General features: G+C 43.8%; 1 protein-coding gene across 5 annotated transcripts in view; it reads left to right on the top strand.

Moving 5' to 3' along the window:
• The window catches only part of iqsec3b (IQ motif and Sec7 domain ArfGEF 3b), a 34,807-nt gene that overhangs the window by 6,231 nt on the left and 10,185 nt on the right, over window positions 1-18,391 (top strand). For all 5 annotated transcript variants that reach the window (XR_006096190.1, XM_042411409.1, XM_042411410.1 and 2 more), the window contains 6 exons: window positions 2,737-2,811; window positions 6,741-6,855; window positions 7,937-8,344; window positions 8,877-9,604; window positions 10,329-10,490; window positions 12,424-12,546. Coding sequence is in view for 4 of the 5 variants with exons in the window: in XM_042411410.1 (XP_042267344.1) it covers window positions 2,737-2,811; window positions 6,741-6,855; window positions 7,937-8,344; window positions 8,877-9,604; window positions 10,329-10,490; window positions 12,424-12,546 (1,611 nt within the window). In the remaining variant the exon portion in view is untranslated. The remainder of the gene's footprint in view (window positions 1-2,736; window positions 2,812-6,740; window positions 6,856-7,936; window positions 8,345-8,876; window positions 9,605-10,328; window positions 10,491-12,423; window positions 12,547-18,391) is intronic.

The following is an 18,391-nucleotide window of genomic DNA, read 5'->3' as shown; positions in this document are numbered from 1 at the left end:
CTGGATACCGGCCGATGAAAAGCACTGCGTTTAAAGTACTCTTACAAAACAGGAAAGAGGAGAGGGACGGTGAGAGGGAGGACAGGGCACAGCAAGAGAGAACATGGGCCGACGGCAGGAGGCATGTACTCTTAAAATATTCACCTGTTCTCTTTGTAAGCGTTGTTGGATGCGGATGGCCATTATGTGTGTGCCTTGTACAGACAGATGGATAGACCTGCTGACTCTGTGTGTGCGTGTGTGTGTGTGTGTGTGTGTGTGTGTACTAAGGGACCCAAGCAGCCTGGCCTCTTCCTCACTGCATGAGGCTGTTTTATTTATTTATATTTATATTAGCCTGGCAAAATAATTCAGCTCTCATACTAATGGTGAACAGGAACTAGTTTTGCTGCTCCACAGTTTTTACATTTTGGCCTTAAGTTATGATCTCCTTCCTCTACCCCGTATTTGAACTTCTCTCGTTGCTCTTGTTTGCATTGCTCACCTAACCTTTTAGAGAGAAAAGAATCAATCTCCTTTTTTTCTATCTTCATTTGTATTGCACAGATTTTTAACATATATTGTTGGCCTAATCTTTAAGGTGTTTTTTAAATCAATGATTGATGTGAGATTTGACTCAGATATTTGAGATTTGCTCCCTTTTTGGTTGGTTGTTACATCATGCGGCTTTAATATGAAGATGTATAAAGATGAATCAGATGCCAAAAGGGCCATGACCAAAAGGTTATATCGCTGATAGACTCAGTTCTGACAGTGTGCAGTAATTAAATCGTTTCATTCACATGATTTAATTTTCCCGTGCATTACATAACACTTACTTCGCCTTGTGACCCTCCTACAAACTTACAACATAGTGAACTACTGCACACTTGCACAGCACAGATGTGTGTATGTCTTGAATTAGTTTTCACCTTGAGGAGGACGTGAGAAGTGTTAACTCTCAAAGAACATGGATGGATTCTTGAATAATTAACAGATTTGTTTAAACATTAAATAGTTTTAGTGACAAAATAGATTTATCTTATATATGAAAGCTTTGTGTATGGCTAGATTATAAGTCAAGGGACTACAAAAGTAAAATTGAAAAAGTAATTGACTTATTATGTGAAGATTGTGAAGTAACCTGGAGGGGAAAAACATGAAACTCATTATTGTCACATTGTTTATTCTACATTCAGTCTATCAGTGTATCCTACTAAATTTAACATACTGTACGTTGATTAGCATGTTTGAAAAGAATCAGTTGGATGCATGAGAGATGAGTCTGACTGAATGATGGAAATTAGCTTGGCTAATTACAGGTGGTGTACTTAATTTTATTTTTTTTATCAGGTTTTCTGGTCCTGGTGTTTGAGATGCAGAGGAGAGCAGCACCATAAAGAAAATCACTGTTTTGAAAAATGAATATTGAGATTTAAGTGTTTTTGAGAGTTTTCAAAGCCCCTGGGAGTGGTTAACAGAGGGAATTACTGCAAAAAAAAGTATTTCTGAATAAAATGTGATGGATTTTAAAAGTGCCGTCCTTCCATTAAGGGAGTATGGGTACTGCGCTTGGGACCTCATCTCAGGCTCTAAGAGGCTCACAAAGTTTTGACGCCAAGGTTGTAAACTGCAGAAGTGCTGCTAAATCGAAAACATATTATTCATGTGTGTATGTTTGCGTGTTAGTCTGTGTGTGGGGTGTCAGTGGTGAGGTAGGTGTTACAACAGATGGAGGAGTATTATTCATAGAAACCGGGTGTGAGGAGTGTTGATTGGAGGTATTAAAAACAAGGAGAAAAAAAAAAACAGTGTCCCTTTAAGTCTGTAGAAGTTGCTGTGAAAATGAAGCTTTTTATAGCTCAGACTGTCACTCTGAGGCTTACAATGACTCTGACTGGCTGTCAGTGTGGGTCTGTGTCACTTGCAATATGCTGAGCCCAGGTCAGAAGACTTACTGTAGCGTAGCCAAGAAATTCACTGTTAACTGAATGCTTTGGGCTTATTGTGGAAGAGGATAATGTGACCTATGCCCGCCCCCACACCTCTGAAACAATGTATCTTTAAGATGTTATTTAAAGTCATGATCATGCTCATTTTTATGTCTGGTAGTGAGAGGTCATCCAGCATCCAGAAGGTCAGAAGGGTCGATCTATGCAACGGCTTACACATTATGTGTGTCAGTTATATAGTTTTGTGCTTTTCACTCTAAATTGCTCTAAATAAGTGTGCCAGCAAAATACTCAAAATATGAATGTAAATTTAAGATGTTTGAGAGAGAAATAAGAGAAGCGAACTTAAGACGAGGAAACAGAGCTGAAGTTACCATCTGTCCAGATTGGGTTTGGGAATTCTGCTAAATCACCACTGCTCTGATGGATTGAAAGGGGGCATAAACAAGCACATCCAGACACACACACACATACACACACACACACACACACACACACACACACACAAACATATAAATACACTCACACATTGTAAGCGTTCTCAGCCTTGGATTGACCTACATAGGGTATTTACCCTGGGATCAGTGCCAAATCGTAAACAGAAACCATGCAAATAATCCAGAAGAGTCTAATGAGAGCCTCCTCAGGATCTTTTGGGATGTTGGACTAAGAATGAACTGAAGGAGGGAACAAAGCAAACAGCCAATAATTACTGAATGACACGTTGTTCTTCCAATTCTGTCCACCTCTAATGTCTCCTCTCCCCTTGCTCACCTCTCCTCCTCCTCTGTTGTCTGTCCTGCAGGAGCGAGACAGTGCTGCATCAGTTTTGCTGCCCCGCCCCTGAGCATCCTGAGGCTGACACCACCGGCTCATCCGGGTAAGACTGAATTAACCACCAATCACAGGCACTTTCATTTTCCTGTTTTTGCTCCTTGGTTTCTTGCAGTGTGCTCCTTCAACCATTGAAAAGTTTGTGTGACTGTAAATATGCACACTATCTGTACATGTGTGTCATCTAACTGAGTCATGTCCACACCCAGGCTCTTTCATCAAGCTTGTTAGCGTGTACACAGTACTGTATGTGAGTGTCAATTAGTGTATTTATGTACATGTGGAGCCTGCGGTCACTGAAGTTACAGTGCGTCCGCTGCGTGTGAGAGTTAAATGCTTCATAACAAAGCTAGCTCTGACAGCCTCAAGGGTAACGTACGTATAAAAAGGCAAAAAGAGGAGGCGGTGGGGGGATGGGAAGAGGGGAGGGGGGGGGGGGGGTATGAGCTGATATTGCCACTATAAAAGTGCCCATGGCAACCCAGCAATGACGCAATGGCTACCACTACCATAGTAACCACAGAATAAAAGTGTTGACTTTCAGAATCTGCTGTAGCCACTTTTGCCGTCTGTTTCTGCGTGGGCTGGTTGTCTGTTTGTTGTATGAATTTGTTCATGTTTTTTTGTGTGTGTGTGTGTGTGCATGGGGGCGTGTGAATGCATGACGTTTCACTTCGGCATGTTTGAATGAGCTGTTTTCAACTCTGGAAAAGCTGATTTGGTCTTGTTTCTCAATGATTACTGTTTGCCCTCCCTCCTCCGGAATTTCTCCCGCCTTTCAACCCTCTGTACTCTAAAAGAACATTTCTAAATCTAGTCTTTCCCAGTCACATTCACTTTTTTCCATCTCTTCATCTGCTGTGATATCCTCCACCCCTGAGTTGTTTATTTCTGTATGCACCTCTACTCATTATTTACCAGTCTGTTGGAAGCCCTTGTCGTTATTAATCATCTTTCCACCATTATTTCTATCTCATCCCTCCCTATCAAGCCCTCTCACATTCTGTTTTTATTAATATCACCATCTGTCTGGCTGGAATTGCTCTCTTCTCTCTGATCTGATGACTTAACTCCTACACCCACATACAGTCCTGATTGGATGGGCTAATGGCACAGCAGCGGTGGACAGCCAGCTGAGATGATGAGATGTAGGGGCACCGTGTAACAGTGTAGCTCATCATTATCATCACATGAAGTTGTGAGTGCCTGGTGGCTGCAAACCTGCACCACCTTTACACACTAACTGTCATCCTCTGAATTCATCGGAGCACACAAATAACCCCCCCCCGCCCCCACCCCCCTCGAGACGTCATGAGATCCGCCTCCAGCCTAACCTGCCATGCCTTTTCTCTCCTCTCCTCAGCCTCTGTGTGTGTGTGGTTGTACAGTACTGTAGGTCTCTTTGGGACCTTGAGTGATACGATTCGACAGATGTTCATTTCTCTTCCACTATGACATCACACAGGCAGGCAGAGACTGTGGGTGTGTGCCTGGTGTGTTTGCTACTGTGTATGTGTGTGTGTGTGGGGGGCGGGGGGGGGGGGGGGGATTGTGAGATAGAGAGCAGGAGAGAGTGTATAGCACCCATATCATTATGGAGGCTTTTGCTGTCCAGATGCATTAATAGCTCCAGTCTTGCTTTTAAATCCTCTAATGTATTCTAATGTACTCTAATGTATTCTGATGCAGCGCTGGGGCATGGCGGTGTTTTAATAGAGTTTTCGAAAGAGACAGCCTCCAGCATGCACACACCAACACAATCTCTCGGTATCGTCCTGTTTCCTCTCTCTGTGTTTCCATCTCTGTCATTCCTCTGGCTCCACTCTCTCTCCCTCTCTTGCGCTCAGGCGGTTTATCTCATTTAAAGATATGACCAGCTTCTCTGCCCTTATCTCTGACTTTTGACTGGGGACACTGAATAGTTGCTTTCGAAGCAATCAGAGAAAACAAAGAGGAACTTTAGAGATGAACTCATTATTTAACCATGAGCAGGATTTTTAGTGTCCCCAGACTTGTTTAGCACTGGTCCACTTTGTGTAAAAATTATTAGAGTAAGTATTATCGCGTTGGAGTACACAGCATCACGCACACACACAGTCATAATTGCACACTATAATTAAACCTCTTAGGGTTTCACCTCTATGCTTACATTAGTCCAGTTTGGCTGTATAAAAAGTGCTGATTGTTCTGTGTTTTCTTCTAAATCTTACCAAGATGAATGAAGCTTGAGTTGTCAACAACAGAACTTGGATATAAAGGACACTTTTTGCTGTGTCATGGTAATAATTTGCTGTGGTAAGCCTTGTATGGCTTTCACAGAATTCTAATAATGCTGTCATTTAAAAGAACATTGTTCCATCTGTGGATAGGACCCGGGATTATAAGAGGAGGATGGGACACTTTATCATAGGCAGCATGCACTGGAGACAGCCTCCATAATAAACTGTGTTGAAATGAAATGAATAAAAAAGTGCCCTGGGTCAGATTCATGCTGGATTTAAATGTATTTTGTTTTGTAATTGCTTACCACTTCTGCTGTATCACAGAAGTGATTGTAAAATATCTGCGGAGTCTGATTTGGTTACTCCTCTACTTTTACTGCAAGTCATTTTTGATTTTGAGGATATTTTCTGTTATTGTCTTGCAGTGCTTCCAATGTTTTTGAACTCTTTCTCCTCATACTATAATTCTAGCAGCAGAACACAAAAAATTGCATAAAACAGTAATTTTTAGTTCTATGCAGCAGACTCAGTATGTTAGACTTTTCATCACAGCCACCACTGACATCCAAATGATGTAATTGCTATGGTAACACATCTTTTATCTAGTGGAACTTTGTTTGTGCGCCAAACGACTATTTCAGAGTAGATTCAAATGTGAATGACTATTCTTTCAATTTCTGTGTCTAAAATCAACCTGCATTTACTACATAGTGCTCTATGTCTACTTTACATCATTTAAATTTATTGTCTAAATCCTGGAGTATCAGACAGTGTAATTCTGCTTTTATTTGTCTTGGAACAGATCGATGATTAATTATGCAGTTGGAAACCACCTGAGTGATGACTGTATTTGTGTGTGGATAAATCATTGCTTGTTGTGCTCTGGTGGTGACAAGTTGACAGAGCCTAACAAAGATCTCTTTGTCATCAAAACATTGCTCTATAAATTAACTTTATTGGGACGGTGTAAAATGTGGTGTCATTACATTATTTTTTGCTATATTTCGCATTGGATAGATGTGTAAATTACAGTTACACTACAACTGACAGTGAGCTGCAAAACTTCACAAGTGTCCAAAATCTCAATTTACTGCCCACTGTAGATTTTGGCTGAAACTATTAGTCAAACTGACTAATTGATTAGCAGAAAATTAATCAGCAACATTTGTAACTGACCAATTAAAAATGCCGAAATTTCCACTGTTTCCTACTTCTCACAATGTGAGTTATTGCTGTTCGTTGGTCAAAACAAGTTATTTGAACATGTCAACTTGAGCTCAGATAAATTGTGACAGGCATTTCTCACTATTTTCTGACATTTTTCTGACCATATTGATTAATTGATTGATTAATAAATAATCAACAGATTAATTTAAATATTGTTGCCTGCAGCCCTGCTATAGCATAAACCATTGGGGTTTTATTATGTAGACAATAGTAAATTTATAAAAGGACAGAGCAAAAGTCTATAGTGTAAACTCTTAAAAAAAAAAGGTCTTTTCATCCCGGTCACATTTCCAGAGTTTCTCTCCTGCAACCTGCAGTGGAGCCACAAATCTGATGAAACAGAGCTGGACACAGCGTCCTCCTCGCCCCGAGCCGCCACAGTCACACATTGCTCTCCACCTGCTGCCTCCCTCATGAAGCTCTTCACACTCCACATAGTTGATGACCTGCCACTGCAATAACGGCAGAGTTTTGGAGGTCAGGAAGGATGAGGACTGATAGCTTTCTGCTCTTATTTCCGTGGCAGTGGACAGATGCTGAGCCTGGAGGATGGAACGTCCTCCAGCAGACAGGAAGTTGAGGGCACCAAGAGGGAGGGCCCCAGCGAGTACGAGATCACCCTGGAGAATAAAAACAAACAGGTATGTTTTTCTCAAAATGCGAGGTGTGACTTCTCTTTCAGGTGTGTATGTGTGTGTGTGTGTGTGTGTGTGTGTGTGTGTGTGTGTGTGTGTTTGGGACAGAGTGAATGATGACTCCTCCATCCCTCTTTCAGTGTGAGGAGGTGAGCGCATGTGAAGAGGGTGACAGGATGATCATTTGACATTATGCCTTGCGTGACAAAAAGATTCCCATTCAGATCTATTTCTGTCACTGTTGACATGAGAAAGAACACCATCGTTTCCACTGCCACAGCGAGAGGAACACGAAAGATGCTAGGTTGTCATGGTAACAGTTAATAACTGCTTCTGGCGGCTGGAGATGTCTTTATTTCTCATAGCAAACTGCTGAAGGGTCTTCTGTTGCTACTGCTATTGCTTCTGCAATGTGTGTGTATATGAGTGCGTGCTCCTGTTGTATGTGTGTGTTTGTGCACTTTTTGTAGGCGTGTTTGCTTGTGTGAGCAGACACACACCCAGGCACACATGAGGCTGTCCTCCTTTTTCTTACTCTTTGTCCCCTCTTCCCTGCCTCTGCTTCCTTCGTCTCTTCCTCTTGCTGAAAATATAGTAGGGCAAAATTCTGGAGGATGCTGAGATTTTGGGCTCTGCCAACAAGCAGCACAGATATAGGCTTGTGCGGTTGTTTACTTTTCTATTCATTTTCTCAACAGCACCTTTGTCACAGCCCATCCATCCTCCTTCCCTTGGCCCTTCAGCCACTATTAGCTGTTGAATGATGATAGATGATGTTTACTTTGGGTCTAATACCATAAACCCTCACCGGTTTTAAAAGAGCTGGCAGATAAGCAAGAAGGATACTTCTAAGAAGGGTGTGAGTGAGTTTCATGACTCAGACAATGCTGAAATTTTTTTGGTCTTCTGTAGACATGGGCACAAAATGGCAACATGATATTTGTCTGCTGCTGGATGAGTAAATATTTTTCAGTGGCATCTGTGTGCTTTGCAGTATCACTTTTGCAGTGTCTTCAGTGAGTCTCGGAGCCTTGTAAACATGTTTGATATTTAAACTCACACCCCCTCACTCTCTTCCCCTCCCCAGATAGAAGAGTTGGAGCAGAAGTATGGAGGCCATCTCATAGCGAGGCGGGCCGCCCGTCGCATCCAGACAGCTTTCCGTCAGTACCAGCTTAGCAAGAACTTCCAAAAGATCCGTAACTCACTGTCGGAGAGCAAGTTGCCCCGTCGGATCTCCCTGCGCCATCCCAGCCCTTCAAGCCAAAACCGGAACAGCGCCCAGAGACACAGTTACAGTCTGCATCCGGGAGGAGGACAGATACCTTTGCGCTCCAAAACACCACCTCCGCCTCCGTGTCGCTCCACCTCTCTGCCCCCTTCTCCTGCCTCTGCCCCAGCAGCTGCTCCTCCTGCTGGCCCAGGCCCAGGACCAGCTCCAACTCAAACCCCTGGACAGACACTCACACAGCTGGAGGACTGCTTCTCTGAACAAGTGAGTGCTGCACTTATAACTGTTTATTCAGTTATAGTTCCCATACACTTTGTTCTGAGTAGGGATCCAAAATGGTGCAGAAAAAGAAATGTAGTTTCATGTTTACTTTTATCAATATACTGTGAAATCTGCTAAAAGCTGGATAAACATTCCAATTGAATCACAGTATTCATGTTGATGTTTTGACCAATCATTAAGCCCTACAGCTGTGCTGCCATAAATCTACAGCCCACTGACAGGCGACATCATTTTCCAATCCTGACCTCCCCGCCTTTGAATCCTACGCTCACCCAAGCAAAGAGCAGATACTCAGCTGTTTAATCAAGCCTTATATCTACATTGTATCTGTTTCAACTAAATTACACTGTCTCAGCTGGCTTGTTCAGTCACTATCCTGTTTATCTAGTTTCATCTAGTTTTACAAATAATAAGCAAATACTAATTAGCAAATCTGCTGGTATCACACACTTTTCCACCCATGAATCATGTCCCTTGACCTAAAGAAAAGCATTGTTTTTTTTTAAATTTGCAGCTGCACTCCTTGGCCCAGTCAATTGATGATGCCCTTCGTGGTTGGAGCTTGTCAGAGGGTGGAGAGGGGAAGGGCCTACTGATGGACCCCGGGGCCCTTCGTGCAGCTGCTGAGAGTGCTTGTCTGCCCCGCAGTGCCAGTTCGCTGCTCATGGCCTTCAGGGATGTCACTGTTCACATTGACAGCAATAGCTCCTACACCATCTCTTCTGCTACCACCACAACCACCACCTCTCTGGGCAACACAGGTGGAGGAGAACCTGGCAATAGGAAAGCCTCTGTGAGTGGGATGGCTGGGGGGGGGGATGGCCAGTCGGCAGAGGGTGTGGAGCAAGAGTTTCCCGCACCTCCTCCCAGTGAGGAGCTGGAAATGGTCGATCCAGGATCCAGGAGGGGTTCAGCAGTGCCAGCTCCGGGAGTAGGAGGGACGGAGGGGGAGAGTGGCTCAGACAGACAGGGGTCCACTTCCACTTCTACCTCTACATCCACTTCCATCTCCACAGCCCAGTCTAACCAGCAGCCTGCCCAGATCTACACCCAGTACCAGCAGTACCACTACACTCATCCTCAGCAGATTCCAGGAGGACCGAGCCCCGAGGCCCTGCAGGCCCTGGTCGTCTCTCTGCCAAGAGATCGCTGCCAGGACCCGGCTTCCTGCCGCTCACCAACCCTGTCCACAGACACACACCGCAAACGCCTGTACCGTATAGGACTCAACCTCTTCAATGTGTGAGTGGCCAGACAACACACACACACACGCTCATGCACACAGAAAATTGTGAGAAATTTCTGCAGCTTCTGGCTCCGGGTTCAAAGTACACTTATTACAATGTGTGTCTAACAAATCTCCAGTAGCCCTGCAAACTGCTCTAAGCAGCTGCTCATTAGTGTTGTGATTGTTTGGAGGAGCTGCCTGTTCAGTGGCATGTTGTGATGTCCATGAAAAAAAGAGTTGGAGATAGAGAGGAGGGAGGGGGACAAGAAAAGAGGAAAAGAGTGAGAATGCAGTTGAAGAGGAAAGGCAGTCAAGGAGGTCATGAACAATGTGAGAGCCTCTCAGTTACTATAAATAGAGTCCACGGTTGGCCTGCACTTTTTATTAGTTAATGCAAATTAAAGTAAATTAACTCATATGCATCAGTGACAGTGGGTCTGATCCAGAGGTCCAGAGCTAACAGCTTTTGTGCATGAATGCACTCGTCCTTTCCTTCTTTCTCTTTATACTATTCTTCCTCTTACATGCACACCCCATGCACACACACACACACACACATATACACACACACTTTCTCTCATACACACACATTAAGCACCCTTTCTCTTAAATACAGTGCTACGCATTTTCTTTCTCACTCTGGCCCACACACCTCTCCGCTTGAATGCACAGAAACATCATACACACGCTGTTAACTCTAACACTATCTGCTTTTCTGCTGTTGGCTACTGCGGGCAGGAACCCAGAAAGAGGCATCCACTTCCTGATCACGCGTGGTTTCGTCCCAGACACAGCCATCGGAGTGGCTCACTTCCTGCTGCAGAGGAAGGGCCTGAGCAGACAGATGATTGGAGAGTTCTTGGGAAACAGCAAGCTGCAATTCAACAGAGATGTTCTTGAGTGAGTCCTCATTTTTTGTATATGGCGACATTTATACTGCACCTCACAGTCTTCATGAGTGATGATGGAGTTTGTTCATGGAGATGAGTTTTGTTTTAGATTTTTAACAAAGGTTATAAATAACCTCTTTTCAAATCAAATCAAATTTTAAATCATTCACTAATGCTTTATAGATCCATCATAAGCCATTAAAGGGGTATTGCAGCAATTTATTACCTGTATTACACCTCCAGAAAGTTTGAGGGATAGTTTTGGGGAAGTTTGGGGCTAAAAATCTAATTTAAAAGAAAGGATGGCTAAAGTCAAAGCAGCAAAAACCAATCACTATGACATCGTCAGCATATATTACTCACTTTTGAAAGCTGCTCCAGAGCCGCACAAGAAATTGAGACAAGACATTTTCACAGGTTGTGTAGTACTCCTGTAGTTCCCTTTTCATGAGAAGTGTTGCCAGGTTGTAGAAAAAAACCTTTGGATGTTTTTTTTCCTCCTCCAGCATGACACTTTATATTAATTTTTTAGCTAGTTCTTTAGTTCATTAAGAAGACCCCTCCAATAGATTATTTGACCATTTACCTTCTGGAAAAAAGCTGTAGAGCATCTGGTCTAAAATCCCTTGTGCTGCAGAGTTGAAAGTTTGTGGTAAAAATCTATAATTTATATATGACTTATGAACATTTACAGCGGCAGATTTAATGTCTAGATAGAAAGAGACTTACAATGCTTTATTTTACAACTAAATGATGATTTAGTAGGCTACTCTGGAGCTTTCGACCATATCACACAAAGCTCTTTAGATTGCTTAATTGCCACTGTAGATGTTCAAACTTTCCATGATTTTGAGCACCCCCATGATTGCTCATCCATGTTGAAAGTCACAATTCTGGAGCTTTTTAGCCAAATAAAGGTACGCTTGCTTGTAGGCAACTGAGCAAACTCTATCTGGTGATGAGGACCATGTGATATGGTCAAAAGCTCCAGTATAAGTGAACCTTGAGATTTTTGTCAACCACTCTTTCTAAGGTAAAGAATGAATTTTGACTCCCTGGATGTTTTGTTACTTCTAAAAAAAGAGAGGAAATGAAAGATTAAACAAGAGGTTTGTTAGAACTTAATGAATTCAGGTATTTTAAAAGAGCTAAAAACAGAACTGGCTATTGGAACCCAGCCCCACATATACAGTACACGTGATAACACACAGACAAACTTGACATGCAGCACTTGTATAAATGCAACACATCCATGAAAACGCGCATTTACTTAATGCTTTCATGCTCACCCTTTTTGCATCCAACCAGTGTAGACAGAGATCCAGGATAGAGAGGCTTTTTGCTGAGGTTGTTGCAGAGACTGTAGAAATAGGTCACTGCACTGAACACACACACACACAAGCACACACCCTCACTTTCTCTCACATTGACACACAGACACATGCATGGACACAAATACCAACGTAGATGTACACACACGGTCGAAAAACGTACATACACAAATTTGTTTATGTACTTCCATTGCCACAGCCTGTCCTCAGTCTTTCATGTACCTCTCTCTTGCCCCCTTGCTCTTTGCATTTCATTATTTCACCCTCTCATCCCCTCTTTCCTTCCCTCTTATCTCCCACTGTCGTCAGACCCTTTCTTCTCCATTGATGTTTGCACAAAGTGCGTGTGTGTGTGTGTGTGTGTTTATGTGTGCAAACATGTTGTCTCTATGTGCGTCTTCCAGGTCAGTGGTTCTGTAATGGAAGTGTGACTGTAAAAGGAAGATTTGCCATCAGCACTTGGGTACTCATAGTTTGTTGTACATGCACACACACGGACACACGCACACTCGCTTATTCACCTTCTCTTCTCTGTGAAACACTAGAACTAAAAACCTTATCTCACTCTCCTTTTCTCTTTTGTTTTCTGTCTTTCTGTCTGTCTCTTCACAGTTGTGTTGTGGATGAGATGGATTTTTCAGGCATGGAGCTCGATGAAGCCCTGAGAAAGTTCCAGGCTCATGTTCGTGTTCAGGGAGAAGCACAGAAAGTGGAGAGACTCATCGAAGCCTTTAGGTGAGACTGTCAACTCGCTCAAAACTGGCCTCGCTGACTAACAGGCTCTGGCTTCACTCTTTAATATGACTCCCCGCTACAACAGTCCATCACATGACTGAGCAGGGCTTGTAAGGGCACTCTGAACTCTTTTAATGAAAAGACCTTTTGCCTGTGGCCACCTATGCAAAGTGAAAAAACAATGACACGTAACCAAGCTCACATATTTTGCAATAAATTTAATCAAAAAAAAGAAAAAAACTCCTCTGATCTCATCTCGCAGCCTTGGGGTAGCAGACGTATCCAGAATGGCATACTAATGGGCCAACTGTATAGGCAAAGTGTTTAACTGGTTCTGCTAGCTCAGTGCGGCACGCTCTGATGAGACCAAAGCTCTGTATCATTAACAAATTACACTGATTGCCTGTAACCTTTGACTAAACTCAGCAGTATTTGATTGTCAGCCAATCATAACAGAGATCTGAGCTGCAGGCAATCAGTGTGCATTCCATAAGACAAAAATAGATGCTCTATTTCACAACTTTCTCCTCTGGATGACACTTTCTGGCCAAATCTTGAGGGTTTGTTGGTTGTTTGTATGTGCCGGGCAGTTGTGTGCCATCAAAAATCATAAATTAATATGTACAAGTGCACATTTGGTACTCATGAGGTTTTAGTCTGAGTTGGTTTTCTGCTCATTTTGTCAGTGCTGACTCTCGCCTTCTAGTCACAAAAATGTATGAGCTTATCTGCTGAAGAAGGCTCATTTGAATACCAAGAGGACCTTGAGAGACCTATTCTAGTTTGCACACTCCCAGGTGCCTTTGAGTGGACTGCCTGGCTAGGCCTCTAGCAAACTCTTTGACAGACACATGTTTTTGTGATGCAATTTTACCTTCTGTATGAAAATCCTTTGAGGCTACAGCAGACAGAAATGACCAGACAAATAGACTTTGCATCCCCTGGCTGTCAACTGTCCTTGAAATGTCCTGGAATTATCCATAGATTTCCCACAGGACTAAAAATGCAATAAAAATGTCCATCATTGTTTTCTATTTCAACATAATTGGTTGCATTGTTGAGTACCTTTCATCTCCTGCTTGTGATGTACTTGTGATCTGCAGCTCTTACCCTCAGGTTTATCAACAATGTCAACAGTGGGACATGACTTGAGCCACTGCCCCTTTGAACTCATTAACCAAAAAGTCCTTTTCTATTGCACAAAATTGTAGTATGAGTTAAGGTTAGGGGTGTGTAATCACCATCGAAAGGTACCAACAGCATTCAAAATAGCATTGTCTTTGTTTGGAGCTGTTTTCTCATTGTCAACAAATCCCAGGAAAAATCCAAAACCAACAATGCGTTAACCTATTGCTCAGTACTTTCAGACTTCACTCCCTCATCTGTAGCTCTCAGCTCCAAGCTCAGTCATTCTTACTAAAGACATCAATCTTTAAAAATGGTTAAAAAATTTATGGTTTCATTTATTCAAAAGGGGCAGAATCGAGAATCCAAGAATTGTCTCCTTATCGTGGTCGAGGGGTTTGAGTATCCCTGTGATCCTGGGACCTGTGTTGTCGGGTGCAATAGCCCCTGGTAGGGTCTCTCAAGTTAAATTGGTCCCAGGTGAGGGTCCAGACTAAGAACGATTCATATACCTCAATGAAATAGCATTTCAGGTACGTGGGAGCCTTGCACAGAAGAGAAAGACCGGGGTACCCTCCTGGAGCAGCTTGTCAGTGAGCATCTGGTGGCTGGGCCTTGACCCATGGGGACTGGTCAGGTACAGCCCAAAGAAGTAACATGGAGTTGCTACCCTGTGGGCCCAGCACCTGCAGGGATAAAAACTGGGGTCGGGTGCATTGCCAAATGGGCAGTGGATGGGAGCAGGGACCTGGGCATGCTGATCCCGGGTTGGGATACTCACGAGTCCTTGGCTGAGTGTCGCAGTGTTGGAGTTCTCCCTGTGGAACAAGAGGGTCGCCTCCTTGCAGCTATGTGTTGCTGGGGGGAAGACTCTGACTGTTGGGTGTACACACCACACAGCAATTCAGAGTATCCTGCCTTCTTGGAGTCTCTGTGTAGGGCCCTGGAAGGGATGTGGCCCAGCGAGTTTATAGTTCTGCTGGGGGACTTCAGTGCAATGACGGAGAAACCTGGAGGGGGATGACTGGGAGGAATGGTCTCCCTGATCTGAACACGAGTTTTGCATTGATGTTGGACTTCTGTGCTAGTCATGGATTGGCTATAACAAACACCATGTTTGAGCATAAGGTTGTTCATAAGTGCACCTGGTACCAGAACACCTTAGGCCAAAGATCGATGATCGTCTTTGTAGTTGTGTCATCAGATCTGCGGCCATATGTCTTGGACACTCAGGTGAAGAGAGGAGCAGAGCTGTCAACTGATCACCACCTGGTGGTGAGTTGGATCACATGGTGGGGGAGGCTGCCTGGTACCTAAATGAATAGTGAGGGTGAACTGGGAATGTCTGGAAGAGGCCCCTGTGAACTGGGAGGGTGAACTGGGAATGTCTGGAAGAGGCCCCTGTCTGCAAGGTTTTCAACTCCAATCTCTGGAGGAATTTCTTCTGCATCCCGGGTGTGGTTGGGGACATGGAATCTGAGTGGGCCATGTTCAGGACCTTAATTGTGGAGGCAGCTGTTCAGAGCTGTGGCCAGAGTCGTTGGTGCCTATCAAGGTGGCAACCTGAGACCCTGCTGGTGGACAACTGTGGTGAAGGAGGCCATCAAGCTGAAAAAGGAGGCCTTTCAGGTTTGGCGGACCCAGGGGGCTCCTGAAACAGCAGATGAATACTGAAGGGCCAAAAGGGCGGCAGCTTAGGTGGTTGCTCAAGCAAAACCTGGATATGGTAGGAATTTGGGGAGGCCATGGAGAAGGACTTTCGGTTGGCCTCAAAGAAGTTCTGGCAAACCATTGGGTGACTCAGGAAGGGGAAGAAGGGCTTAGCCCAGACTGTCTTCAGCAGGGGAGAACTGCTGACCTTGACTGGGCCTCATTCACTAATATGTTCATAGAAATGTTCTTACTTGGCGCACAAAAAAAGTGTACACACAAAATTACCACCAGATTCATGACATGTGCGCATCAGCAAACTTTGTTCTTACCACCGAGCATATCTTAGTGAATCAGAATCATTCTAAATTGACAGGCGTCTGACCGCTATTGGTTATTAGCATACTACCACACCCCCATTTCTCTATATAAGGAAAGCTCTGTTGGAGTGGTGCAGCAGTGGAGAGAGCTGTCACATAGTGCAAAGAGTGCGGTGATGGTAAAAATGCAACAAAACTTCACTGCCCAGAAGTAGAAGCCAGAAAAAGCAGATTTGGCTGGTAAACATGTCATTGGCACAACTGTTTGGAGCCTGATTTTGAATCCTGAAAACAGCCTGCATACCTGTTGCACCACTACGTCCATAACAAAATAAGAAGTTGCTAAATGTGTAGATCTGTGGAATTGCTCTAAATAAATCCCTATTTTTCAAGGGACCTCGGAGATCTGTGAAGAGCTCAGAGTAGAGCCACTTCTCCTTCACATCAAAAGGAGCCAGCTGAAGTGGTTCGGGCACCTGATTAGGATGCCTCCTTACACCTCCCTCTGGATGTATTGGCCAGTCCAAATAGTAGGGGACCCCAGGGCAGACCCAGAACATGCTGGAGGGATTACATATCTCTTCCCCCAGGAAGAGCTGTTAGCAGGGTGAAGGATGTCTGGGTTTCCCTACTCAGTCTGATGCCACTGCAACCCAGTCCCGGATAAGCGGCGGAAAATGGATGGATGGAAAAAGGGGCCAGTAAATTCCTAAATTGGCTGGGTACTGTAATTTTTGGCAAACATTACACAAACATGAGAAAAAATGTGCATTTGTTGGGGACTATTTTCAGCTGTGGATTAATACAAATTTGGTGATCTAGGGAGTATTTATGGCAGCAGGATGCCCTATGTAGGGTTGACTTACAAAAAATCCTGATGTCCATGTTGATCATAGTGAAGGAACATGTCAAACAGTGCTATAGTGTAGCTTATTGATGTGCTTTTAACAGTTTTTGGACTACAATGGAGGTCTGTGGCACAGATGATCAAGATATATCCGGCTTTCAATACTCAATATTTGTTAGCAGGATCAATTCATTGCTGGTGTTGGCCTTTTCATGGGATTTGTTGACCATAAGAAAAATGGTCTGTTCCTACTCCATGAGAGAAGTGGTGAGGGAGGAGGGGAAAAAGGAGCAGTCATGACACTTCCCCCCTCTGCTTTTGATTTGAGGGCCAATGAGAACACCCACCATGGTCATCAGTTAATCACATCACACACAATCATACATGCTGAGCCCCAGGGTGCAGATTACAAATTCATCTGCGATCTCAGACCACACTCTCCGTTGCTGGAGCTGTAAGTATAGGTCAGAAATGAGCGGGCTTTATCGAGACAGCCAGACATCCGATGCCATGTATGTTACATAATAGTTGTTATGTCATCTGTTTGAAGCGTGTTGTACTCTTGTCGTGAGTAGTTCTTTTATACGAAGTGGTATTTGTGCCAGCTGGCATGCAACTTTCATATGCAGATATGACGATATAAGCTTGGGAGCCAGTGTTTAAATGAACTGGTTACATAAGATGGAGACCTGCGCTTGAAAGTGTGAATGAAGCAAAAACACACACACACACACACACACGCACATACATACACATTTACTCACTCAACTGTTTGCTCACTGAGTGCATAAGCATGCACATATATGCACTTACAGTTCATGCACATGTCCATTTGCATGCATACTCACACACACACAGTACAGCAGATCTTGCCTTGCATTCAGTCTTTGATGAATTTGCTGCAGAATTACATCAAGTTGGCAAATCAGGAGGCTTGTGTGTGCCTCTGTGTGTGTCTCTCATATTGTGTCTTTATAGGAGTGTTTCTGCCGAGCAGGATCTATTCTTCCTCAAACAAAGGCATTGAACTGGGCTACAGTCGATTGATACCCTGTGAGTTCTCTGGCCTTAGATCTTCTGTGGGGTATGGGAAAAGGCTTTCTGGTTGTGCAGGTCTCAGATGTGGCCTCTCGCTTGCATATGCTCTGACAAGTACACAGTCCTTTGGAGCAGAGCAGCCCTCTCCATGTCTGCATCCTGCCTGGCTGCAAAGATAAAAGCCTCCCGCCACTGAAATGGCCCACTGTGTAAGTGTAAGTGACAGTAAGAAAGATAGGGAGGGAGCTGTGGGAGAGGGAGGGGGGTGGAAGCGAGAGTTTGTGGAGCCTGTGGGCAGCAATGGAGCAGAGCAAGTCCAAATGCACCATCTCTGGTTCCAAAGCAGGCTGGGTAGCGTTACCTTACCTACGGCAGAACCATTTTCCACTGTCAAATATCTCCTGTGTCCTGTCAGTCTTATTTATCACAGAGTGACTGCTCCTCGCATCTGATTAGAAGTTACAATCAGTCAGTGTTTGAGTCAATCAGTCAGATGATAAAACAGTGCAGCTCATTTGGTGAGATATCTGCCTTAAAATCAGTCAAATTGGCTTCAGTTTGTGGCATGAATAATATTTTCATGTTGCCCTCATAACTTTGACAATTTGTACTAATCTCCCTTAATGATGCACTGATGATGCGATTTTGTTATTGTGCCCATTTGCACCCCCAAAATCCCAAGATTTCCTCCAAGCTGACTGTTGATATTTTGAAACTCAACAGTTAGTGCTGAGAGGAAATTTGTGAGTGTGATGTAACAAAGCCAGGGAGTGCATCATTAAGGTTTGGTACATTGGCTGTATTAGCCTCAGGATATAAAGGTGTCGAGAGGTGTTTCTAACATTTAATCAGTCCTCATTGATGT

The sequence above is a fragment of the Thunnus maccoyii genome, chromosome 5 (assembly GCF_910596095.1).
Source record: "Thunnus maccoyii chromosome 5, fThuMac1.1, whole genome shotgun sequence".
Classification (NCBI taxonomy): Eukaryota; Metazoa; Chordata; class Actinopteri; order Scombriformes; family Scombridae; genus Thunnus; species Thunnus maccoyii.
Note: the sequence above shows the minus strand (reverse complement) of the source record. Positions and strands in the feature narration are given on the sequence as shown.